The 25,005-nt window shown below is 47.9% G+C and overlaps 1 protein-coding gene across 1 annotated transcript in view; it reads left to right on the forward strand.

Moving 5' to 3' along the window:
* The first annotated feature begins 8,675 nt into the window (after positions 1 to 8,675).
* The window catches only part of SFMBT2 (Scm like with four mbt domains 2), a 125,713-nt gene continuing 109,383 nt past the window's right edge, over positions 8,676 to 25,005 (forward strand). Inside the window, exons 1-2 of the mRNA XM_075428530.1 lie at positions 8,676 to 8,707; positions 23,446 to 23,615. Coding sequence (XP_075284645.1) covers positions 23,510 to 23,615 — 106 coding nt within the window. The 5' untranslated portion in view covers positions 8,676 to 8,707; positions 23,446 to 23,509. The remainder of the gene's footprint in view (positions 8,708 to 23,445; positions 23,616 to 25,005) is intronic.

Consider the following 25,005-nt stretch of genomic DNA (forward strand, 5'->3'; position numbering starts at 1 on the left):
CAGTTTTTTTCAAGCTTGAATTTTTTGTGTTTGGCTGCAACCTTGTGACAGATGTAGGAGCTGAGACTCTGCATGATTCCAGAGCGAGTGCGAATTTCAAATAGACCAGATGCTGCTATCGGACCAAACCTTACTAGGGCTCTGTACAAGCTGGAGGGCTGGAGTATCTCTGCTACGAGGACAGGCTGAGGGAGTTGGGGTTGTTCAGCCTGGAGAAGAGAAGGCTCCAGGGTGACCTTAGAGCAGCCTGCCAGTACCTGAAGGGGCCTACAGGAAGGATGGAGAGGGACTTTTCACAAGGATGTGTAGTGATGGGACAAGGGGGAACGGCTCTAAACTAAAAGAGGGCAGATTTAGATTAGATATTAGGAAGAAATTCTTCACCATGAGGGTGGTGAAACACTGGCCCAGGTTGCCCAGAGAAATTGTGGATGCCCCCTCCCTGGAAATGCTGAAGGCCAGGTTGGATGGAGCTCTGAGCAACCTGGTCTGGTGGAAGATGTCCCTGCTCATGGCAGGGGGGTTGGAATCAGATGATCTTTAAGGTCTCTTCCAACCCTTACCTTTCTATGATTCTATGAAGCCTGAGGGTGCTTGCATGTAACCAGACACGTCCTGGGCAGGCTTACCAAGAGTCCAAGAGTGGTGAAAAGGATATCAATGTCGTAATAGAAGTAGAGACTTTGGGGAACTGCCTTGGGCAAAGATGCTCACCTAGAAAGTGAGATCCTGGGGTCATGTCCACAGCTACTTACAGCCTTTTGGGTTTTCTAAAAATGTTTCTACATTCCTAAAACCTATTATTTTCAATAGAAAATCAAAGAAGGTTTTATATTCTTAAATGACTCTATGGACCTGGCTTTGAATTCGCCCAGATTTAGCACTGTACTGCGCTTCCTTTCTAAAGGCAAGATTTTGGGGGAAGCAAGGTTATTCCTTCCTTGGGTCCTCTGGATCCAAAGAGCACCGGAGCAGAACCAAGCTCTTGCTGCAAGTGTCTTTTACTGTATTTGTCGTTGAAACTAAATCTGTGTGGTTTCATTCCCCAACAGTCCATAGTGAGCTCCAGGACACGACGAATGGGAAGTCCCAAACTGCTAACTGCGTGTAGAGACCTGCAATGGATGTCACCCACCCTGCTGCATATCCCTTAGCTTCAAACGAGAATGACAAGATGTCTCATTTAATAAATAATCTATCTATAGGGGCTGAAAGCAGGTGTGGGTCATCATAACCACCACCTTCCTCATCCTCAATGACCTCCTCAGCACTACACGCCTCCTTGAGCTGCCCAGCAGCAAACTTTAGCCAGGACCGAGGAAGAGGAAAAGCAGGAGAGCAGAAATCACCGTGCAGCAGCTGGGGATTGTCTGTGCATGCAAGCTGGACAGGAATATTATTTTAAAAAATCTTTCATTAGAAGAAACTGTATTTTTAAGGCTTATGGTTTACCAGAGATGTGGGTAACACCCACGAGCACATGATGTTTTTTTAATTAAGATGTGGCATTAGGAATATTTCAGAGATTTTCCATTATCTCAGGAGGGGGTGGCATAGCTGCAGCTCTAGAGAGCAGAGAAGAGCGATGTAACAGGAGAGGGGGCCACAGGCTTTGCTTTGGAGTAAGAGGCTCACCGGGTTGACAAGGCTCAATTATCAGATACAAGACAGAAGATTTTTTCAGCAGGGAATTTCCAAGCAGTTGGTAAAGCCAGGGCACTATTCCTCTCTCCATTTCAGAGATGGGGAAACTGAGGCACAGAGGCCATCACTTGACAGAGGTCAGCCAGGGTCTGGTATCAGTCTAGAGTAAAGCCAAGGTCACCTGTAGGCAGGACATGAACTACCAAAGGGGCATGGTCTGAAATGAGATAAAAAAATTTACTTCATGAGAAAAAGCTCCATTTCCTTCTTTATTAACCCACAGCATGTCTTGCTCGCCAGAGTCCTAGCAAGGAAAGTATTTATATACCTTCCCTCCTGATCCCTGGACTGAGATACTCAGTCCCGAGCTCATTATGACCTTAAGTATGTTACATATTACCTTTAATGGCATATTGTAGACTCCTCCACTCATACGCGTTCGTATTAAATGTGCTTAGCAACCTGGCAGTGAAGGAATGGAAGTGTCAGCTTCTTCAAGTTAAAATAAAAAATCAATTACGCTCTTAGGGGCAGATGGAGATTAAGCTGAATACAATGTACATTTACGCTATTGTGGAAGCCGGGGCCTTTATGTGCAATTAGTGGCATTTCATTCTTAATCTTCCTCCTTAATACAGAAGGAGCCATTAAAAGAGTAAAAGCTACCCGCAAGCCCATTTCACACTCAGCTTCAGAGAGATGCTTCAAATGCATCATTTTCATCTTTTTTTTTTTTTTTGTGCATCAAAAAATTTACTTACCTGCCCTTTCAATTCTTCACTGTTATTTTGGGGGTGCCGGTCAACAGGGGCTGGAAGGAGGGAGGAAAAGGTCGAGTGGACAAGTGCCAGATTAGTTTTTGTTGCGAGGGGAAATGTTTGCCAGAGAAACTTGAGCACAAAGCACGTTGTGGATGGGCTTTTGGGCTGTTGTGGGAACATGCCAGGGCACTTCTGCCCCCAACTGATCAGCTCATAAACCTGATTGAATACCAATACCATGCAAGTGCCTGGCCCGGTTTTCGAGTCCGCTGTGGCACATGGAGAGCCAGAATGACTCCCTATTTTACATACTATGATACAGAAATAACTCACCATGCAGCAACTGCTCTGATTCCCCATCGGGGTGCTGCAACAACGGTGAGAAATGCAGATGTGAGGCAGAATTTACATTTTTGAATAAGACATGAGCTCCTGGTCGTCCTTGCTGATCAGAGATTTTGGCTTTATTCTGTAGTTACGGAGACTGCTCTAGTAAAAGGAAGGAGAAATGACTTGTTTAGCACCACATTGTTGGTCAGAAACATCCCTGTAAGCGAAAGCTATGCCTTGCTGCCTCGCTTCAGAGGTCTACATCCATTTCCACTACTGCAGCCTTTCCCTGGGACTGCACATCTGCACGTGAGAGCTCAGCTCCTTCTGCCTCGGTTTCCCCAGCATCCCTTCTCAACACCAGCTCTTAGAGGCTAAACAAACCAGGAGGTGTTTTCCTGCCAAGGAAGAGCCTGTAAATAATCAAAATAAATAAGGAAGCTGTTAATGAATGGTAGAAATGAGCAAGTTCTTGATAAGGGAGTGCATCTCTTCCGTAGTGCGGGCGTGATCAATAAGACTCGTAGCTATGAGCCTCAGTATTGAACCTCAGTGCCGTGATTTATTGGACAGAACACGTTCTTCCTTTTCATTTACTGCTGAGGTGGAAGAGCTGTTTAGCACTGAGCCCACACTTTCTAGGCATTCTTGAGCTGCAGACCTGATGCACTGGCTCAATTTTTCTAGTTCATGGAAAAGCCAGGCATTGCGCCTCTGCTGACTAGTCGCAACTCCTACGCAGCGATTTCTGACCAACAGGCAATGCAAAGAAATAAAATTTGGTGCCATGAAGATGGCTTTGGGCTGTGGAATTGATGTGGGTCCCAGGCAGGGGTCTGCAAGTCTGCAGGGCAGCTGCTGTTGGAGACTGCGGGGGTGCGCGTCCCTGAGACCTCCAGTTTGAGAGGTGACCATCCCTTTGCCATGGTACCCCCTGAGCTGCTGCAGGAGAAGGGGTACAGCAAGTGACCGGCTTTTTAACCCCTGCAACCACTGCACACGGGGCTGGTGCTGTCAAGGACGAGGTGCAAAGCCATGTGAGACCATCACCCCGACGAGCGTTTTAGGACACCCAAGCCAGTAAGCTCATTGCTGTTCACAGCGTTTAAGAAGCAAGGACTTTTACTGCGAAGCGCAACGAGGGAGTTTAAATTTTTGGATTAACTTCACTTACGCTGATCTCTTCTTGAGATCAGGCCTTAAACACCTGCCTTCAAAGCGCCCGGCACTCAACGGTAAATCGGACGAAAAAAGGTTATCTGCAAAAAGCCGCCCAAATGCGACATCCCTCTCCAGGAGATGGCACTGTGAAACAAGTCTTTCAGCATCCCAGTGCCAGCTGCCAGGAACCAACTTCTCTCTGAACTGGGGCAGACGAATAAAAAGAAGACAAGAGTGGAAGTGACAGCCCTGGCCCTGAGACACACCACCAGCATCAGCTGGCATGAAATAAGGGCATTATGGTGGTTTTTCCTCTTGTAAAGATTGGGTATAAGGTGGGTTGAATAGTGGAAGGCTTGGAAGCTGAAGGCCATGGTTTGCTGCGTGGAGGGGAGAAAATGCAGAGTAGCTGCACTACGAACCCAGGAGCAGCCCTGCAGAGAGGAGATGTCTATGGCAGAGGAACAAGCAATAGGAGCTGCACGTGGCAGTGGAGATGGCCCCGAATGACGTCTCGTTGGTCTCCTCTCCGACACCAAGTTCCTGTTTATCAGTCTCCCTGCTTCAGCTCTAACCATCCCCAAATAATTCACCAGTGCCAGCTGCACGCCTTGCCCCCTCTCGCAGTGCAGTGCGACTTGCCGGCAGCACCCCAAAGCAGGCAAATATCTCCCCAAAGTGGACCTCCTCTGGGTATAAACCTGGCTGCTGCCAAATAACTTCTGCCTGGTCTGATAGTGTTTATCACAGATGAACCTGCAGAGCCTGAGTTTTGCCGTTTTAGCTGTAGGAGGGGTGGCTCAGATCCTACCATTTGCGCTGTCTGCAAGGCTAATGCCATTTACTCATGCTTATGAATGCACCTAGGCACTGTTGGAAACACAAACCTCATCTTAACACCATGTTAAGCTTGTGGAGTACTCTCAGTCCTTCAGGCACCTGGATAAATTGGGGCCAGAAGTGGATGCCCGGGTGCACATCCGTCTACAAATCCTATAATGTCCCCCCAGGGATTTATCTTCCCGAGCCAGGGGAAAAGAGAGAAACTGGGAGTGTTAATGCCATAATGTCTGTGTGTGTATGTGCATGCTTGTGTCTCTTTGTGTAGGGGATCTTTGTACATCCCCACCTCTCCTCCAAAAACCTGCACCTGCTGAAGATGACAGCCTGGAATGTGGGAGAGGTTCTGTGTATGGATAATCTATCCCGGAGATCAGAAACTGCTGATATCTGATCTAATTTTGCTGGGCTGGACATGCTTCTCTTGTTCAGCTGTGAGAAATCTGGGGTGTGAACAGTTACGTCCTTTGGGGTGATCATCAGAGGCAAGGACTCTTGATGGATGGTCATCGCAGCTTGGCTACTTGGTGCTCAGGTAAATCTCTTTTTTTTTAATGAGTGCTATCTTTATAGAAGTGTTTTTTGTTAAAAACAACAACAACAAAAAATTTCAGATGTGAAACTTCTGTTTCTGACTTGAAATACAAGTTTGGGTGTCACGTAGCTGCCAACAGATGTGGCGTCAAACAGCACGGGCAGCAGTGAAATTAATGGAGCCAAGTTGCTTTTAATCAGTCATAGATGCATCCCTGGGAATGTCGTGTCACTGAGACTGAAACTGGAGCGAATCTCAGAGTGTTTTTTTCACCAGGGATTAAATCCATTTTATACCTTGGGATACTATGCTAGGACAATTCAGTATTTCTCAAAGTGTTTTCTTTTTCCCAGTGATGCTCTAATAGGTAGTACTAAAACAAAATATCTCAGCTGTTACTGCTGTTCGTGTCCACTAAACCAACCTGTATTCTCAGCTATGAGCAAGACCCAAAGTCTTTGCTGCCAACAGGAGCCGTTACTGGCATCTTCAGATCAGATGTGATACAAATCTGCATCTTTTCATTCATATCTGAAAGTCTTCTTGTAGCAGCCACTTCGAAATAATTCTAAAAGGATTTTCTTCCTCAGCCTTCACTATTTTTATTCTTTTTTAATCCACCTCTTTGGACACCTTCCACGGAGCTAATTTAGGTCACAAATTCTTTGGACAAGGACAATGCTTTCTTCTACATCTCTGTGTACAGAGCCAAATGCACTGGCAGTGCTTCAGAAATAGTCTCTAAATAAAAATAAAAGAGGGCAGGGCAGAGAAAACCAAGACCAAGAGGAAAGAAGAAGCTCCAGAGAGGTCAGTGGAACCAAAGCTCCCGCAAAATCATGTAAGTGTGCATGGAAATAAAGCACAAATGCATCTGGTGTTAGTGGAAAGGAGATGGAGAAGCATCTGAAATGCTGTGAGAGCCGCTGTGGCTGTGACCCAAAGCTGGGTGACGGCAGCGTCACCCACCACCAGCTTTGGATCAAGATATGCTGCAGCAAGAGGAATCTCAGTGTAACTTTCTTTAGAGTCGGTTAGCAGGAGCGAGAACACAGACATGGTGTTTGCAGAACATCTTCCTTTCAAAAGGAAAATCTGAAATGTCACTATGCTGAAAATGTCAGCCACTTCCACGATCATCTGGAGAAACGGGACTTAGACGCTTTCCTGGCATCTGTTGGGTTTTTGGTCCCATTTTGAAGTTCTGACAGTGTTCCCTTGCTGTTTTGAAATCCCACCCAACCCAAAGCCTGAAAAATCTGAACTGCTTGATTTGTATGTTTTACAGGAACTTTGTGGGAACAGGAGGGGGTGAACCCGTCTCCGTGACCTTTCAGAGATGGACCGTGAATGGCAAGAAAGTGGATTGTGGTGAAGAAGTGCTCTGTCTGCAACATTTGCTCTTTTCTCCGGTCTTCAGTACCTTCTCCATGAATGTAATGCAGAAAAAAATCACACTTCTCTTCATCTCTGTTGCATTCCCTGCTTGTCTTCTTGCACAAAACCCCTGTGGTGTGCGAATGTGTCTCTGCGAGAGGCCGGTGGAAAAGAAAGGGTAAGAGGAGACTGGGAGAGAAAGCGGATGGGGAGCTTCAGCGGTGAATCCCCAGCAAGAACCAGTGCAAAGGGTGATCGCGATGGGACAGAGAAGCCAGAGCCGCGTGTGGGAAACCAGTGCCACCGCTCTGCCGTGTCCCCAGGTGTGAGACCAGCCCTCCCGCAGCACTCCTGCAAGGAGGGATGCTCGCGGGATCACCTGGAAACTTCAAACCTCGGCTCAGAAATGCGCAGAGAAAAGCAAGAGGAGACAGCAATTGCAGCTAATTGCTGTGGGGTGAGATGCAAATTTAGCAGCCCGGGCGTGGGGGCTAGAACACAGGCCAGGTTTTGGGGTGGAAAGGGCAAAGCCCAGGACTGGTTGCCGCCCCTTCCCTCCTCCAGACCTGTTGAATACCCGTGCGCTGCTCCAGCCCCCATCCCTGAGGATACTCCAAAAGCACCCATCCCCTCGCACCCTCAGCCCTGTATCAGGGATGCTTCCCCCGCCTGCCCGCGGGGAGAGGGCAGCTGGGGGTCTCAGAAATCCCCAACGCGAAGCGTTATGCAGCCCCTGGGCAGGGCTGCAAGAGAAAGGAGCGAAATCCCTGCAAAATACACCCAGCAGCCCCGGTGCGGAGCAAACCCTGGCAGTAAAAGCTCGGCCGGGCTCCATGGGTCGGAGCATCCCGAAAAACCCCGGCTGCAGATGGGGTGTTTCATCCCCAGGGATATTTTTTGGCACCCCCGGGAGGGGGAACGGTGGGTGCCGAGGGGCACGGGCAATGCATCCACTTCTGCATCGGGGCCGGTTTTCTCGAAAGAAAAGAAGAAAGAAAGAAAAAAAAAAATCCGAAAGAAAAAAAAAAAAATCCCGCAGCGCGGCCGTACGTGCGCACACCCCCACGCAAGCACAGCCGCACGCACCCACGTTCAGCCGTGAATCCCCCGCAACCCCTAAATAAAGAAATAACCCCCCCCCAAAAAAAAAAACCCAACCTAAAATAACCTAACGAGCGAACGACGGAAAGTTGTGCGTGTGCCTGTGCGCCGGGCTGCGCACCAGTTGATTTTCGCATCTTGCCTTGTGCCTTCGCCTGCTTTTTTTTTATTATTTTTTTTTAATTTATTTTCCGCAGCAGGGAATGAAACAGGTAACGCCGGAGCCTGGCGAAGCGGGGGGACCCGGTGCGTTTCGCCTTTCCCTTCTTTTCTTTCCCCCCCCCCCCCCCCCCGTCTACCTCCCTGGAAGTTTCTCCGCGACGCGAAATAAAGGGGAGAAACCGAAATAAAAGGTTGCGGAAAGGGGAGGACGGGAGGCAGAGCTCCCCGCTCCGCCGGCGGTACCGAGAGATTTATGGTGTTTTATGCGCGTTTAGGGCGCGGACCGCCTTAGCGCTGGGCGCTGCCTCGCACCGCGGAGCGCGGGGGATCCGCGGCGTTAATTTCACGCGTGGATTTCAACATCCTCCCCTAATTCCTTCGGTTATTTCATCCATTTCCCCGGCGGAGGGGCGCGGAGGCACCGCGGGCGCGGAGCACGGCGGAGCCGAGGAGGGAGGAGGTGGCTGGGGATGCGCGTGTGATTTTTTTTTTTTTTAATTGTTTCTTTTTTTTGGAAACTGCTGAAAAAGGTCACCGAAGGAGTTGGCTGCTGAATTAAAAAAAAAAAAAAAAAAGCCCTAAAAAGAGCGGCAGGCATGCGCACTGCGCGGATGCCATATTGGAAGGAGCCTGCCGCGGGTGCGGGCGGAGGGACCGGTCGGCTCTGCGCATCGCGGAGCTTCGGCCGCTGGGGCGCGGGGAAAAAAAAGAAAAAGAAAAAAAAAAAAACAACCGACAAAAAAACCGACCCCAAGCCACCCCCCCCCCCCCAAAAAAAAAAGCCAAACTTGCCCAGGTAAGGTACCGCGCCCGGCAGCCTCCCCCCGAAACCCTCCCGGCTTTATTTTTATTTATTGGGTTTTGCAGCGCTTGGGTGGAGAGAGCCGCTTTTCTCCTTCCCGAGATTTATCAAAAAGCTTTTTTTATTTTTATTTATTTTTTTCTAAAGGGGAGGGAGGGGGATGTGGGGTTTATTTTTTCTGTTCTCCCCCCCATCCTCCCTCCGGAGGGCGAGGGGAGCGGCGGCGGAGTTGTTGGGAAGTGTCGGCGGGCGGGCGGCGGGCAGAGCCCCCGGCGGGAGCCGGGACGGGCGCTCGGCTGGGTGGGGGCCGCTCCCCGGGCAGGGCACCCCGGAGTTGTCACCCCCTGCGGGGGTTTTCTTCTTCCCTCGGCGCGTCGCGTTTTAGTCGCTCTCATTTTTCTCTCTCTCCCTCCCCGTTCTTTCTTTTAAAGTAATATCTATTTTTTCTTTTAAAGTAACATCTTTTTTAAAAAATATCTATAATATTTCGGTGCTTTCCTGGTACATGCTTGTGCGACCCCCTTTCAGGTTTGCTAGGCTGATGTCTCGGGAAGAGTTATTTTGGGTGTGCGGGTGGGTTTCTTCTGAATCTGCAAGGGGGGGGGGAGGGAAAAAAAAAAAGCGCTGCCGCAAAAGGCGGAGGGGAGGAAAAGAAAAGAAAGCAATCAGCTGTGCCAAAATGTGCAGCCCCGATCCGTACATATTTTCCCGTAGCGCTCCCGAACTGCGGTAAATGAATATTTATAAAGCTTGTCAGTTCAACATGGCGGGTTAAGGTGTCTTTAAAAACTGAAAATAAACATTTTTGGGGAGGAGAAAAAGGGGGGAGCCGGGGTGCCGCGCGTTCGGTTCAACTCGCTTATGTGGCTCGGAGCGGTGCGCTGGCGAAGTAAACGCTGAGGGAAGGGGATGGGATCAGTCCTCGGGGTGCCCCCCCCCCTCTTTCCCAGCCCCCCCAGCAGGACTCGGTGGTGGGAAAAGTGTCGGGCGCTGGGCAGAAACCGTGAGGAGGGGTGGGAGGACTTCGGAGCGCGGCCGGTTTGCCTTTGAATTGCGAAAATTGCAGATGAGGAGAGAGAGGAAAAAAAAAATAATAAAACAACCCCGCCGAGAGACGCAGCGGTGATTTATTTTGCATTAGCGGTAGACATGTCGTGGGATGAGATGTCCTGTTGAAGCTGTCAAGCCTTCCCTGCTCGCCTCGGCGCAGTCAGCCGGGGATGTGGGTTGGGTTTTTGGTGGTTTTTTTGTTGTTTTTTTTTTTTTTTTTCTTTTCCTCTGTTGTTTATCAAAAAAAAAACCGCTCTGAAATTGCTATGCACGGAAATTTCGGCTGCCAAACAAGTGGCTTTACCAGTGCGTGCCGCAGCGAGCGTCTCTCTTGCGGAGAGACCCTAAAAAGCCCACGACGGCGGAGGCAAAGCGCAGCTTCTGCAGGGCGAGCGAGGGAGAGTTTGCCAGGAGTTTGCAGGGAGTTGTTTGTGCCCTTCCCAGCTGCCTTCTGCGAATGTGTTTTCCAGGGGAGCGGAGGAGTGAGGCTGCCTCAGAGGCAGGAGAAACTTCCCCGTTCCCGTGCACGGAGCGCTTCGTTGTTGCTGTTCTGGGTGGGTTTTTTTCACCGTGGTTGCAAGATGGTAACTTTGGAGCATCTGTGTTTTCGTAGCCATGGGAGGTGATGGGAAACTCCCGAGCGTCGCAGGCTGTCGGTGTCCGGGTAGGGATGGAGGAGCCAGGGAGGGTCCTGGGGAGGGGGAAACAGAGCTGATCTGGCTGCGCATTTCCCTGCACCTCTTGGAGATGCTCTCCAGAAACCCACCATGCTTTTATTTAGCAGGAGCGGTTGGAGATGCTGTTTGCACAACTTGTCACGCAGGTTGAGGTTTCCCCTTCCAAAAGGGCTCTGCTCCATCTTTCCACTCCAGTTCCTCCCCCTCCTCTCTGCAGCCCCTGCCAGGACCGAGCTTTGCAGCTCAGGGAGCCAGCAAACTCGCATTGCAGGATGGAGAGGGGGGCAGAGGAGAAGACTGGGGGGAGGATTGTGATTTCTCATCAACAAACAGCAGAAAATGGCATTAATTATAAGCAGAGCGGTTTGGAAGGCAGCTGTCAAACAGTGGTGGGACTTGGGTGGCAAAATCCAAGAGGTGCAGCGGTGTGGTGTCAGCCCATGGCGTTCTCTGTGGGGTGGGAAGGGATGGAGCCGTTGTAGAAGGGAAGCAATCCCCGCCGCGCATCTCTCTACCCCAAAGTTTGCTACCCCTTGGACGGGGTGGCTTTTAAAATCAGTTTGTGCCCCTGGTGCTCTCGGGGAAGGAAATTTTGTGGCAGGGTGACCTGGTGCCTGAGCAGAGAAGCAGCGTCGCCTGGTTGCGTGCTGTGGACGTGGGTCTTGCCCCTCTTCCCATGCTTCACTTTTTTTTATTCCTTTGCCTTGGGGAAATCTGCTTAAAAAGGGGAAAAGCAGCCTGAAATGGCTCTTTACTTGCAAACTGCGCTATCTGATGGGAACACCTTGACTTCGTGTCTTTGCTGCCTGTTTCGGGCTCTGTGACCGACACCCACCCAAGATGGGGTGCCCCCTCACCCCCTGCCCTCGGCTCTTTGGGAACACCCATGTCAGCCAAAGGGGCTGTATTTATGGGACTTCTGGGCTCCCCTCATCTTTGCTCCCCTTTCCCTCAAAGAGGAGGGGGTGCTGTTGCTGCACGAAGCCCACGTGCACACCTCCTGCCGCGCCGGCGGGGCTGCGTTAGGGTTAGCTCTGGTCGCACCGGGCAAACCTCCGCCTGGGACCTTTTTCCTGAAGTGGCAGGGGGATGCTGGCCAGGATTTAGTGCAATTTGCTTTTCTTCCTGAGAAGCCTCTAGCTACAAACAGATTTAATTTCCTCTGCTGGGGGCAAAAAGGGAGCATGTGAGGTGGGTTGTCTCGCTCGGGTTGGGAGTGTTGCCTGTGTGAGCAGGGGTGCAACTGGCGTATTTTTTTCCTTCCCCCCCCCCCCCCCCCCCCAAGAGATTATTTACAGAAGGGAAGAAAATATTCTCACAAGTCTAATAACTTTAGTGCTTGTGAAGGATTAGGTCCTAATAACTCCTCTGATAAGATGGAGGCTTGGTGTAATCTTTTAGTAAGTGAAAATCTAAAAGCCATTTAAATAGATACGGCAAAGAGCTATCGAGAGGCTAGTACATTGTACACAACAGGGAGATACCTTTTTACTGATTTTGGGGGGCGGACAGGGTAGTGGGGCAGTAAATAAGCAAGACAGTATCATTTCATAGTGAGAAAACATTTGCAAATATTCAACAGATGTTACAGGGACGTTGCGGAGGTGGAGAGTGTGCTTTGCGCAGATGTGAGAACATCTGTAGAAGGCAGTATATACTTATATTGCTGTGATTATGAGTGATAATTGGTTGGCTGGACAGACAGTTGATGTTTTAATGAAGCATTTATTAAAACTTTATGGTAGTGTTTCTGGAAATAGAATAAACACCGAAACCGTCAGCTCGTTAGGCTGGGGATGCTTTTCTCCCAGCCTTGGCTTGAGCTGTGCTGAGCGTGCTGCTGGCTCTTTAAATGCATAGAGGTATCTTGAGTCACCGTTTCTGGCCTTTCGCAGCCATAGGGGTGCTGGCCTGATATGAGAGCATCAGGGGAGACGTGACATTACCTTGCGGAAGGAGAGGACATGGTAGAGAAGGTGACTTGTTTCTTCAAGGACTGTTTGCTGGCGAAACTCTTGTTGATGCGGGGTAAGAGGAGGTATGGAGAGTGGCCAAGGGGGTTTTCAAGGGTGGTGGTGGTTGAAGGAGGTAGCTGGTCCCTGTCTGTGTCCAAGTGACAAAGTAAAGGAGTTGTGGAAAGCTTCCAAACTTGGGACAAGTAGCCAAAACTTGGGAGGTGGAGGAACCAGAGACGTGTTTCTGAAGGCACACCGAGAAAATTAATGCGGTGACCACAGGGCCCATGCTTTAGATGACCTGAAGGTGATGGAGGTGTCCGTGGTCTTTTATTACTGTGAATATTGACACACACAGAGCATATGAGCTGGTGCAACAGGGTCCCCAGTGCTGAAAATGAAATGCTGTCTCTGTTGTTAATAGCGATCCTGTGTGTAAATACTGAGTTGGTGCTGTCATTGTAGTGTGCTCGTCCATGGGAGCAGGTTTTTTTTAGGATTGGAGTAGCTGATGGTGCCTTGTCAGTGTTTAAATCTCATAATTTGAAACTGTCTGTTGATCTTTGCACAACAGTCATCTCTGATTAAACCAGTCAAATCCATCCTATGTTTTTTTTTTTTTCCAGACTATTTCTATTTACTGTGTGTTCTGTGTCTCAGGTGTGACTCCCACAGTGATTAAAAACATTTGGGTTGCAAAACAGGGGAATGCATAAATATGAGCAAAGACTGACATTTAAAAAACTCCTGAAAAAGTTTATTTTGAGAATGGCCTTTTTCAAGACCTAAACAAAGCATTCTTGAGAGGGGTGGTTTGGAAAATGTGTTCACAGTTACTCCATTTTTTATGAATCAGAAGCATTTGCTCAAAAATGAAATAGTAATCAAAAGAAGGAAAAAAAAACCTTGACAAGCAAGTCTTGACAGCTGACCAAGAGTACTCATTTCTGAGTAGGTGTGAGTCGTAAAAAGCGGTATGTGCAGCAGAATCCGTGCTATTTTTACTCTCACTCATGATTCTTACTTTCATGATGAATACTCTTAATGTCACTGAATAGCTTGTGCGAGAGAGTCCTCTTTTCTTGGGTAACCTCCCGATACCCAGTTTGAACATAAGTTATTGGAAAGTTTTGTGTTTATTCACTTGGCAAGGAAGATGAATTCCCTCCACTAAAATCCAGGAGGAGACATTATCCTTGCTCCTGCAGTGTAGGAGACCAGACAAGATGACCATGGGCTGAGGATGCTTGAAGTCTAAGGAGCTGTAAGTCCCTTGTGGAGACTTCTGGGTGGTTCCTGGATGCATTAAAAATATCCCTTTAAAAAAAAGACAAGCAAAAAGGGGACCTTATAAATGCTTCTAAGTATCCTAAGGGTGGGTGTCAGGAGGATAGGGCCAGACTCTTTTCAGTGGTGCCCAGTGACAGGACAAGGGGCAATGGGCACAAACTGAGGCACAGGAAGTTCCGTCTGAACATGAGGAAGAACTTCTTCCCTCTGAGGGTGACGGAGCACTGGAACAGGCTGCCCAGGGAGGTTGTGGAGTCTCCTTCTCTGGAGTTATTCAAGACTCGCCTGCACAAGGTCCTGTGCAGCCTGCTGTAGGTGACCCTGCTTCAGCAGAGAGTTGGACTAGATGACCCACAGAGGTCCCTTCCAGCCCCTACCATTCTGTGATTCTGTGTGAAAAGTAATATTTTACTGTTTCATGACAGGTTTTTTGGGCAGGGTCCAGGATGGGAGCTCAGTGCAGGTGTAAGACCAGGCTCCACAATGTATGGATGATGGTGGGGCGTTAAACCTGGATGGCCTGGAGCAGCTCACACATTCATCATGGCATCTCTTAGAGGCTACCCGGGGAACAAAATGGAATCCAATATGTCTTTTCTTAGAGAAATGGGGTGGAGTTAGCACTGTAAATGTGACTTGCAGGACTCGGAATTAAATTTTCTTGTGGAATTTGGTTCTGGATAGACCTTGACAGGGGTCTTCTGGCTGCCCTCACATGCTCTGGGCGAAGGGAAGGGTACTGCTCTTCATGCTGTTGTGCCAAGGGGTGGCAGGAGATGGCTGTGAGGGCTGGATCTCTTTTTGGCAGATCCTGCCAGTCAATGAAGCTGCTTCTGGATGTAAAGCACTGAACGGGACGTAAGCGTGTGTAGGACTAAGCCCAAATACTGATCAGCTGTGCTGTTTAAATGAACCAAACAGTGCCAAGACCTAAAATGTCATTTTTCCTGAAAAGTGTTGGAGTCAGATGGCAGATGTTTCTTGGATTCTGGTTCACATCTTGGTTGTTTTTTTTTTTTTTTTTTTTATTTTTTTTTTTTTTTTGAAAACAGCTCTGACTGCTGCAGAGTACTGCAGCGTAGAAGGTAGAACTGATTGCCCTGGGGGTGATGGGAGTTTTGGCTGATGAGGGACTTCTTAATTTAGGGCCCAGTTCAGTCCGTGAAAACAGTGTTTTGTGTTTCCTGCTGTGTGGCTTCTATCGCATGGCTGATCGGTCCCGTTCAGAGGGTCTGACTGATTTTTTTTGATTTTTTTTTTTTTTTTTTTGATCCACGTGACTGGTGTTTGGAGACGATAAGCATCAGATGAGGTGATTCGCAGTGATAAGCAGCTGTGCGTGTGTTCAAGTTACCCATCTAAAAGGCTTCCTCGTTTCAGCTCCGTTTCAAACACGGAGGCAGCAGAAGACACGTTGCAGATGGTTGATGTTCCTCCTGTGCTTCTTCCCTGCAGTTTTTTGGTCTGTTTTAGAGGACATTGGGGATACTGGGTCGGTCTTCTTCACGACCCTGATTCAGCTCAGAGCTTTAGGAGGTGCCTCATCTTAAATATGCCGTATTCCCAAAGTAGTTGGTGTATGTTGGGTTCTTAGCATGGGTGGAATTGCTTTACCAAAGCTCAGGGCAGGGGAGAGGCACCCGCTCTGGGTGTTCTGGCAGCACTGCCGGGCGGTTTGGGGCCAGATCCTGAGGTTGGCATCCAGATCCAGGAGGCTCCCGCAGCCAGCTGACGTGGGTGCTGAGGACGGGATCGTACCATGCACATGCGATGCCTGGGATGCTGAAGTCTGGGATGTTCAGGGCTAGCAGGGGCGATGACAGGGTACAGGCGTGGCAGCAATGCCTCGTAGCCCTTGGTTATAAAACATCCAGCTCAGTAGGGAGAAATTTAATGAAAAAGTGCTTTTAGAGTTTTGTTCTAGTCCTCAGTGGAGTTTGTGGCAGGTTTTTGCCTGAAGTCCGGCTCGAGGTCCTTAGGTTATATTTACACATAGGGCAGCTAAGAGTGGGATGCCTATCTAAGTTAGACATCTGTGTGCCTGCCTGCCATTCGTCTCTTTTTTTGCCTAATACCACAGGGCTTTTTGCTGTGAACAAGTTAGTTTCTCTAAAGAGGTTTCTTTTACTTTCTATTATCTTACTGCTATGTGCATATCCTGGACTCTATGGTGTGCCAGGTAGGGAGAATGAGAAAATTGCTTCGTGAAACAAGTTTGTCTCTGGCGGCATAAAAAACGTGAGGCACTTGGCACCAGTGCAAGAAGAGAGGAGAGCAAGGACCTGCTGAGTTATGGAGGGCTGTCACCACCTTGCATGATCCCATCTCTACCATGTGTCTTTAGAGAAGTTTGGTTGCAATCTTTCTTCCCCTTCGGGATGGGAAATCCAGACAATCCCTGCTCTCTGATTTTTTCCCTAGTTTCCCATCTTCACATGTTTTCCCTTAGGCTTTAGTCATTTATTTTCTGTGCTGCTGCACAAATGATACTGATGCTTGACTTCAAGAGCAGAAAGATCAGCCCTGTTGAGTGGCTGCAGCAGGAGGGCTGGAAGGGACCTCCGTAGCTTATATGGACCGTCGCTTACACCAAGGCAGGATTCATTGTACCAAGATCTGCTTCTGGACAAATCAGCATCCTAACCCCTCCAAAAAGCAAGGCACTGTGCCCTTTCCATAATCTGTCCCACTTCTTCACCAGATTGATTGTTAGTGATTTCTTCTCATGCCCAAATGAAATGTCCCCTCCTGCACTTTAAACACAAGCCTTCCTCTTTGATCCACAAAGAACATGGAAAATGGATTATACTCTTTCCCCCTTCAGCTGTTTTTTATATATTTGAATATTGTGAACATTCCTAGTTCTCCAGATTAGATGGATTTGTTTCTTCCACTCCAGAGTACATCTGAACCAACAGAGCGCTGTTCAGTGCAGTAGTTTGCCCCTAATAAAATCCCGTGGGGTGTAATTAAATCCTGTGGGGTGTTCAATATGAAGGAGAAATTGTCACTTGATATAAGTGAAAACACTTGGTGAGGGAAGCTCTCAAATAAATAATAATAAAAAAAGGACAGGAATTTGGAAGAAATGATCCTTAAAAGGTTTCCAACTGGTACTTTGTCTTAGAAGAAAGACAGGCTCCTTCTCTAGGAGGTGAAAACGGTTCCTTGATCTGTTCAATAGCCCTTCCAAATGAGCCTCCATTTGCATTGTGCAGATGCTCAGGGGGTGTAAATATTGTGGCAGGCTGCCACTAGCAATCCTGCACAATGTATGGTTTTATTTAGGAACCTCTGCCTGGAGGAGCATTTTCTTCTCAGCCACAGTGTTAGTCCTGAGCATCCTCACGTTGAATACAATGGGATAATTTGCAGCATTGCCCGTGAAGTAGTTTTTTGGGGAGCTGGAAACTGTGTTTGTTGCCTTTCAACGTGTGTGTGCTCTTGGAGGTGGTCTCTGAGCATTGAAAAAGTCGCCTGCATTGCTTAAAGCAAGGGATGGAGATCCACACTTTTAGACTCAGAAGGGACCACAGTTGACTTGACCCGAGCTGTAAAAATCAGTCACAAAGTGGAACGGGGATGCCGTGGAGAAGAGTGCTGGAGGGTGGGCAGAGTATCAGCTTGGTATTTTTTTCCCTGACTCTTGGGTGATGCCTGGTCTTGTGTTGTGTCCCATGGATGAGAAGGTGCCTTGCTGGGTCACCTGATGAGGGCGAGCATGATTCGAGATCAGTCTTGTGATGGCCAGTTAGCATGCATCCTAGACCTAGTCCCACAGGGCTGAGTCTCCGTTTGCCCAACTCCATGTACCGTATGGCATCCAAGGGTTTCACTTGCTTAGTTTGTTTGCTGACAACCTTGGATGTCTAATACCTTAAATCTAAAATCTTAGCGGGTGCTGTGCAAGCACAGGCATCCCCTGGGGGTTGTTCATCTCATCCAAACTTTGAGTGTCTGACTTGGACCACACAAATCACCCTTTGGAGGTGCTTTCTCTTGGTTAGCTGCAAATGATTGACTAGGTGAGGCAAATCCCACCTGAGGTGGGTAGGGTTGGTGGGCAATGTGTCTTGTAATACTGTTTCATGGGGATTTGCTTTGCTGGAAAACCCCAAGGTGAAGTCAACAGTGGAGTCAGGACCTGGTCTGGTATCACTTATGTCCTACCTAGGCTTTTGCTCCATCTGCTCAGGCCTAGGTGCCTCTGTTTTACTTGAGATCAAAGCGTTTGGCCAGGTGGGGGGCATTAGCAGGGACGTAAAAAAATGGTGTGTTCTGGAAGTAGGACGGAAGAGGAGACAACTGGAGTGACTGTCTCAGCTCTGGGGTTGGATTGAGGCAGGGCAGGCCTCAGCACAGTCCTGTCCTGCTTGCTGAGAGCCTCAGCACCAGTTGCTCCAGTTTCCTGATTGTTCAGGCAGGTGCATCTGGTCTCATTTTTTCATAATGTCTTCCTTGGTTGCCTTGCAGTGGCTTTTTGACTCACGGTCCTGCAAAAGGCTTGAAGATGGTAAAGGCTACATGAAATTGCACATGATGGTGCCTGGCTTTGAGGGGACTGGGTGAAATCAGCAGATGCATTAACCAGAAAAGTCTTCTAGGGCAACCTCATGTTCAGGTTCCCTCCAACTTGGCTGGAAAAAGAAATGCAGATTCCTTATATCCCAATGTACCTGAGGTTGAGCTCTGGAAATGCGGTGAGCCCTGGAGCTGCCATGGACCCACCCTCCCACTGGCCATGTCCCTGGTAGGGACTCTTCACCAAGGACAGGGGGTCATGCTGGCAGCCCCTGCTCCAGCTGTGAAGCCCTCCTGTGCTCATCAAGTGGCTCCTTACTGAGAGGTGGAACCATCTCAAGTCAACAAATCGTACTGAATGTTGGAGGCAGGGGCCAAATCTTTGGGAAAGCAGTGGGATTTCTGCTTCTCCACCATTCAGCACTCAGCGGTACATTGGCACAACTAATCCAGGCAGGAGGTTTCAAGGATGTAGGATCTCTTTTGCATCCTCTGTTCCAGTGGCCTGCCTCTTTTGTGTCAGTCCCAATTAACCAAGCATGTATTGAGGGAGGCCGTAAGTTTTTCAGGACTACTCTAAGGGAGAGCTGTAGGGTGCTGGATTTGTGCGTGTGGGTAGGGGACCTCTCCCTACACGGGCTTACTCCAAAGGAAGGAAAAGCAGGGTGGAGTCGACAGGAGATGAGAGATGTGAAATGGTGCGAGGAAGCCAGCGCCGGCACTTGTACAAAGAACCAATATTGATAGAGATGACAAGTCAGCGCGTTGGAGATAATGGTGCGGCTGAGACTGACAGCCGTGGGAAGAAGCAAATAAAAGACATTCTTTTTTATACTGGCTGACTTTTTCTGGCTGTGAATTAAGAGCCTGGATCTGAATTAAATACTGGAGGAATGGGAGCTGCGTGGGGGAAGAGTCGGGTCGGTTTGAACCACCACTGTGCGGAAACAATGAACGAGGGATCTGAAACCATGGAATTTCCCCCCTCACTGCTCTTTCAAATGCATTTCATAATATTTTTCTTTGTGTTTCTGCCTAGCATAGCATCACCTTGAGCCTCTTTGGCTGTTGTTTCCCATCCCCTGGTTTACAGGCTGGCAGTGTGGCTTGTGGTCCTTAATTTGGTTTCCAGTGGACACACATTTCTTCAGATTGACAGAAAAATCAGAGTACAGCGAGGTGTGCTGCTTGTTTCATGTTGGTGACTGTAGGCCAGTCAGCATGCTACTGTTAACGGTATGGCTGGGGATTCTATTTGAAGTGTTAATTAGCAGCAATTAATAAGAAGTGAAAAATTAATACCCTATGTCAGCTTTCTTTGCTAGTTAGTTATATCAACACCAAGGCTCAGAGCTATCTTGAAGCTTATGTTTGCATATGAGTTTCGTCTTGTTGTCACATAGTGTTGGGAAAATACTTAAGTGGTCTCAAACCATTAACGGTAAACCAGTTATTCCCAAAATAACATTAGCTATAGCCTCAGATTCAGTTTTCTTGGGATGTGGATGTTCTCGACATGACATTCAACCATTAGGTTGTTCATAGCTTAACCAAAAAATACATGAAAGTAGAATTAAACAAATGTTTGCGTGGCAAGCTTTTGGTAGTGGGGGGGCTATCGTGGTGGCTTGTGTGAGAAGCTTCCTCCATGTCTGATAAAGCCAGTGCCAACTGGCTCTAAGATGGACTAGATGCTGGCCAAGGCCAAGCCAATGAGCAGCGGTGGTTGCACCTCTGTGATAACATATTTAAGAGGAAGAAAAAATACTGCAGTGAGACAGCAGTTGAGAGAGAGGAGTGAGATGATGTGAAAAAACCAACTCTGCAGACACCAAGGTCAGGGAGGAAGGAGGAGGGAGGAGGTGCTCGAGGTGCTGGAGCAGAGAGCCTTCCCTTGCAACTCATGCTGAAGACCGTGGTAAGGCAAGTTGTCCCCGTCCATGCAGTCCATGGAGGTCCATGGTGGAGCAAATATCCACCTGTAGACCATGGAAGGGACCCCAGGCCAGAGCAGGTGGATGCCTGGAGGAAGCTGTGACTCTGTGGGGAGCCCGTGCTGGAGCAGGCTCCTGCCAGGACTTGCAGACCTGTGGAGAGAGGAGCCCACACCGGAGCAGGTTTGCTGGCCGGGCTTGTGACCCGGTGGGGGACCCACGCTGGAGCAGCCTGTTCCTGAAGGACTGCACCCCGTGGGAAGGACCCACACTGGGACAGTTTGTGGAGAGCTGCAGCCCGTGGGAAGGACTCCTGTTGGGAGTGGGGGAGGAGAAGGAGGTAGAGAAACGGGATTGAAGCTGAGCCCAGGAAGAAGGGAGGGGTGGGGGGAAGGTGTTTTAAGGTCTGGTTTTATTTCTCATTATCCTGCTCTGATTTGATTTGTGATGAATTAAACTTCCTTTTGTCCCCAAGTTCAGTCTGGTTTGTCCATGACAGTAGTTGGTGAGTGATCTCTCCCTGTCCTTTTCTCAACCCTTGAGCCTTTCATCATGTTTCCTCTCCCCCGTCCAGTTGAGGAGGAGGAGTAATAGAGTGGTTTTGGTGGGCATCTGGCATTTATCCAGGCCAAACCAAAACAACAAACAAAAATGTTGATGTCATTGCTGAATCCGGCTACGAGATTCTGCATTGCTACCTGTTAATCCAAGTGGGCTCAAGCCCAGCCCCAGTCTTGGCCACCAAGGATGAATCCCAGCCGTGTTGTAAACACCTCAGGCAGGTTCCTGCTGTTTTTCTCTTCCATTTTCCGTTTCTGACAGGGAGAAATTCCCTGACCCAGGGGAATGGGCCTTGCTCGTGGGTCCAGTGGGAGATTTGGAACTTGACTGCGTAAGAAACAGCAAATAATGTTGTCATCTGATTGGACACCTTCAGCTTTTATCAGCTCCTAACTGTCTTATCAGCGTCATAGGAGCAGCACAAGATTTGACTACACTACCAAGAGGCTTATCTTTCTTCTTGGTGTTATATTGTTGCCCCTGAGTTCTGTTTAAGATGATCAATTTGTTGTGTTTAAATTGATCTCTCTTTTTCTCTCCATTCTTTGATTTTTTTTTTTTTTTGTAATAGACCAAGATTACCTTCCATCATTGCCTGGTCCTAGGCAAAAATGAAAACAGCTAAATTCACCCAAGGTTTAGCTTTTGCTGACACCTCCCCTCCTCTCACATTTAACAAGCTTGATGTAAAATCCGGATACTTAACCAATTTATTATTAATGATATTTATGGAAGTATTCTCTACCAAAGGAGACGTGTTTTTTTACTTTCAGTAGACTGATTGCTTCTAGTTTCATAGTTAATTGAAACTTAATATACACTCGGGATGAGTGATATATATGTTCTGAGGTTAGCTGCACTCGAAATACTCATAGTATCTAATACACTTAATTCATTAGCAAGTCTCATGTCAACAAAGAATAAAGATGAAGTGCTGTAGTGGCCATCGCAGTGGGGAAGTGATCATTATTATTTATTGAGTGCTCGAAGTAGGCTAAGCACTTTGCAAAGACACCGACAGGCGTATTGCTCCGAATTGGCTTATGGTCTCCTTTATAACAAAAAATTACCCTCCTTAGCAGGTTCCTTTGGGGTGGGGAACACAAATTGCTGATGGGGGTCTAACTTTGCCCAAACAACCTGCAGTTGGGGGTTGTATCACCTGCCTTGGTAGTTTGGTTCTACCAGGGATGCTTTGTGAAACACCCATTGATTTTGCATGATTTAATTGCAGTCACCGCAATGCTGTTGTGATCGCTCCAGCAGACGGTCCACCATGGTTCAGTTACTGGATATCACGCTTACATTTGACATGCTCTTCATCTTTTCCAGTTCCTGCTATAACTTCTTACACAAACCCGCAGTTTTCATTGGAACAGCCTTAAAAACTGGGAAGGAAAAAATCTATGACAGAGCACTCTCCCTCTTTCTATTTTATAACCACCATATCTGGTCTTCCTGACTAGTAAAAGTTGAAAAAATCCCATAATATTTTTACAGTCTTATTACCTCCTGCTTTGCCTGGTCTCTGACAGTAAACTTTTTTCCTACTCTTAGTCACGCTTCTTGCAGGACATTTGCCAGCGACGCTGCCAGCAGAGACCTCTCTGTCAAATGTTTTGGATTCATCCCCTAATAAGCGGGACCAGTCCTCGATATCTATATTCTGGACACACGCCTTCCCTACTATCTGTCTTTGCTTTAGCATATCTTGTGTGAATAGCTGATTCCCTCTGTGCCTATAACCTGAGCTCTTGGTTTCTCTTTTTCAGTCCTCCTTTGACACCCTGTAATTCATCAGCATCTCGGAGAGTTTTTCTGAAAAGCTTACTTTGGAGTTCTTTTTAATCTGCTCCTAAAGGTGTATCTCCGGGTATTGCTTGTCTGGTGGCTTACTGTAGCTAGAAATATAGTTCTCATTTAGTCTGGTGTCTGATCCAAGATCTAGTCAGTCTGTATTCCCCTTCTCAAATCATTTTTCATCTCTGTTTTTATTCCACTTTGAATTTACTACGGTCATTCCTTCTAGAAAAATCTGCTCTGCCAACATAGCCCAGTCTATTAACCTGAGTTAACATTTGCTACCCTGCATGGTACTAACTGGTGCAGTTACCTTAGGTCAGTCTTCATTGAAAAACAGTTGCAGCCAGCACTGTTTCATTAGGGTATCTGCATTTTGCATGCTGAACTTTGTTTTCTAGAGTTGTTCCAGTCTCTCCCAAGTATTCTCCCTTCAGTGTTTCCTCTGTTTCGTCATCGCAAATATCCGCCTTTGGCAGTTTGAATATTTATGGAGTGAGATGCAGCTCATACAGTCTTAGCCACCAAAAAGTTGGATGCTGAGAGGTGGACTTGTTGGAGGATGGCTGAGTTGGCCTTTCTTGGTGCCTTTTTTTGGCATGGGTTGTGCCACGTTATGGGCTGGTCCTTCCCTCGCTGTTGGTGATACTGGGAGCTGGACTGAACTTTGAAATGTGAATCCTTTGTGTTGAGTACGGTTGATGTCATTTATTACCTCATTGTCTTGTATGCTGTAATTATCATTGTTATTGCTGCTTTGATATTATTGCCTATAAGGGGAGATGTCTGTTGTGGTTCCTCATCCAACTCTAGCTTCACCTTGGAGGAGAGAGTGGGATCAGAGGGTTACAATCAACATGAGATAACTTGAAAACCATTAGGAAAGGCTGAGGGAATGGGTTGGTGTAGGTGGAAGAAATCACTCATTGTTTTTTTTCTTTTAGCTTGTTCTCTAGGTGGTCCCTGCTGCAGGATGAATTAGGAAGGCAAGGCCTCTTCCTCTGAACCATGGAGACAAGGGCGTCTTTCATCGCCACCATGCAAGAGACCCAGCATCCCTCCCCAGAGAAGGGTCAGAGCCCGGCCAACGGCAACACGGAGCAGTTTGATTCGGGTGAGCTCTCCTTCACCGCTTTGGGTTGTCTTCACTGGTACAGCCCTCCAGCTGATCACTGGCAAGGGTGGGGACAGCTGTGTTAGCAGGGGAGCGTTGGGAATGGTTGTACAGCTTGAAGGCCTATTTTGGGTCTTATGGACTGAACTGTGTCCCATGGTTGATGGGTGGGGAAATATGAGCTTTTCTTCTTCTGGATCTCTTCTACAGTATGTAGGAGCTATTCAAAATTGAAACAAAAAACAATGGAAAACCTTTCCCAGGACACCATATTGTGTTCTTTCTGTTTCCCCACCCTTTTTTATTTTGTTGGAGTTTTGTGGTTAAAGAGAGGAAATGAATATTCAGAAATTGCAGCATTTCTCCCTTGTTTTGACCCTTCACCCTCATTTCCTCCAGAATTTTTTGAGTGCTTCGGGTGAGAGAGCTTCACAAACATTAAACCAGCCAGAGGAGAGCTGGTCACATGTTGTCCTTGTGCTCATGGGTATGACTGGATGCTCTGTAATGCTCTGGGATGGGCACCTAAAGGCAAGGATTCACTGTGCTAAATTTGGGCATCATCATGGTAGATGCAGAAAAATACATGCTAGCTTCTGGTCATTTCTGCTGGAATTAGGTGCTTTGACTTCCCATATCTAGCCCTAACAGGAGGAGACTGTATCTCACGGTGAAGTTCCACGTTGTGGCTGGACCCAATGTACTTGTTTTCTGATGCCAAAATGGGAGACCTCTCTTTATACCATCTCTTCTCTTGCAGCACCTCTGCTGCCCATCACACCCTGCACTGAGTCAATGAACTTGCTAACCCAGTAGAAAGATAATCCAGAAGAAAAGAAGTCAGTCATTTTCTGCCAGCTTTGTGAGTTGAGCTGGCTGGAGGAAGTAGTGCCAGAGCACGTGCTGGTGGGAATGGGACCTCTCCCAGTGGCACTGAATTGTGAATTTGGCTCAGCTATAACTCGTAACTTCATCCTTACTCTGTGTTTGCTCAACTGATGAACTTTGGAGAACAGCACTGAGCTCTCAGTCAGTTAATCTGTACAAGAGGGTTCGTTTTTGCTTTGTGCTACTTGTGTTCGTGCTCACACGCTTCAGTGCTTTTCCAGAACTTGCTTGCATTTTTGTAAGAGCTATTCTTGACAAAAGGATCCTGAGATGTAAATGGCAGATGAAAGTCTGTGCTTGCAGGGGGGCCTTCTAAAGCGCTGCCTAAAATCTACTTCCATGGAAATAGGTACCCTCACCAGTGGTCAATCACTGATTCAGTGCTCCTCAGATGCTTTGCCTGCAGTGTACTGTACTTTGCGTCTTTTCTCTCCGGTGGTGCTGTTTGTGCTTTCTTTGTCAGTCCTGTGCTGAAGTCCACTGCAGAGCTGTGTCTTTGGTC

Source organism: Opisthocomus hoazin, chromosome 8, assembly GCF_030867145.1.
Source record: "Opisthocomus hoazin isolate bOpiHoa1 chromosome 8, bOpiHoa1.hap1, whole genome shotgun sequence".
NCBI lineage: Eukaryota > Metazoa > Chordata > Aves > Opisthocomiformes > Opisthocomidae > Opisthocomus > Opisthocomus hoazin.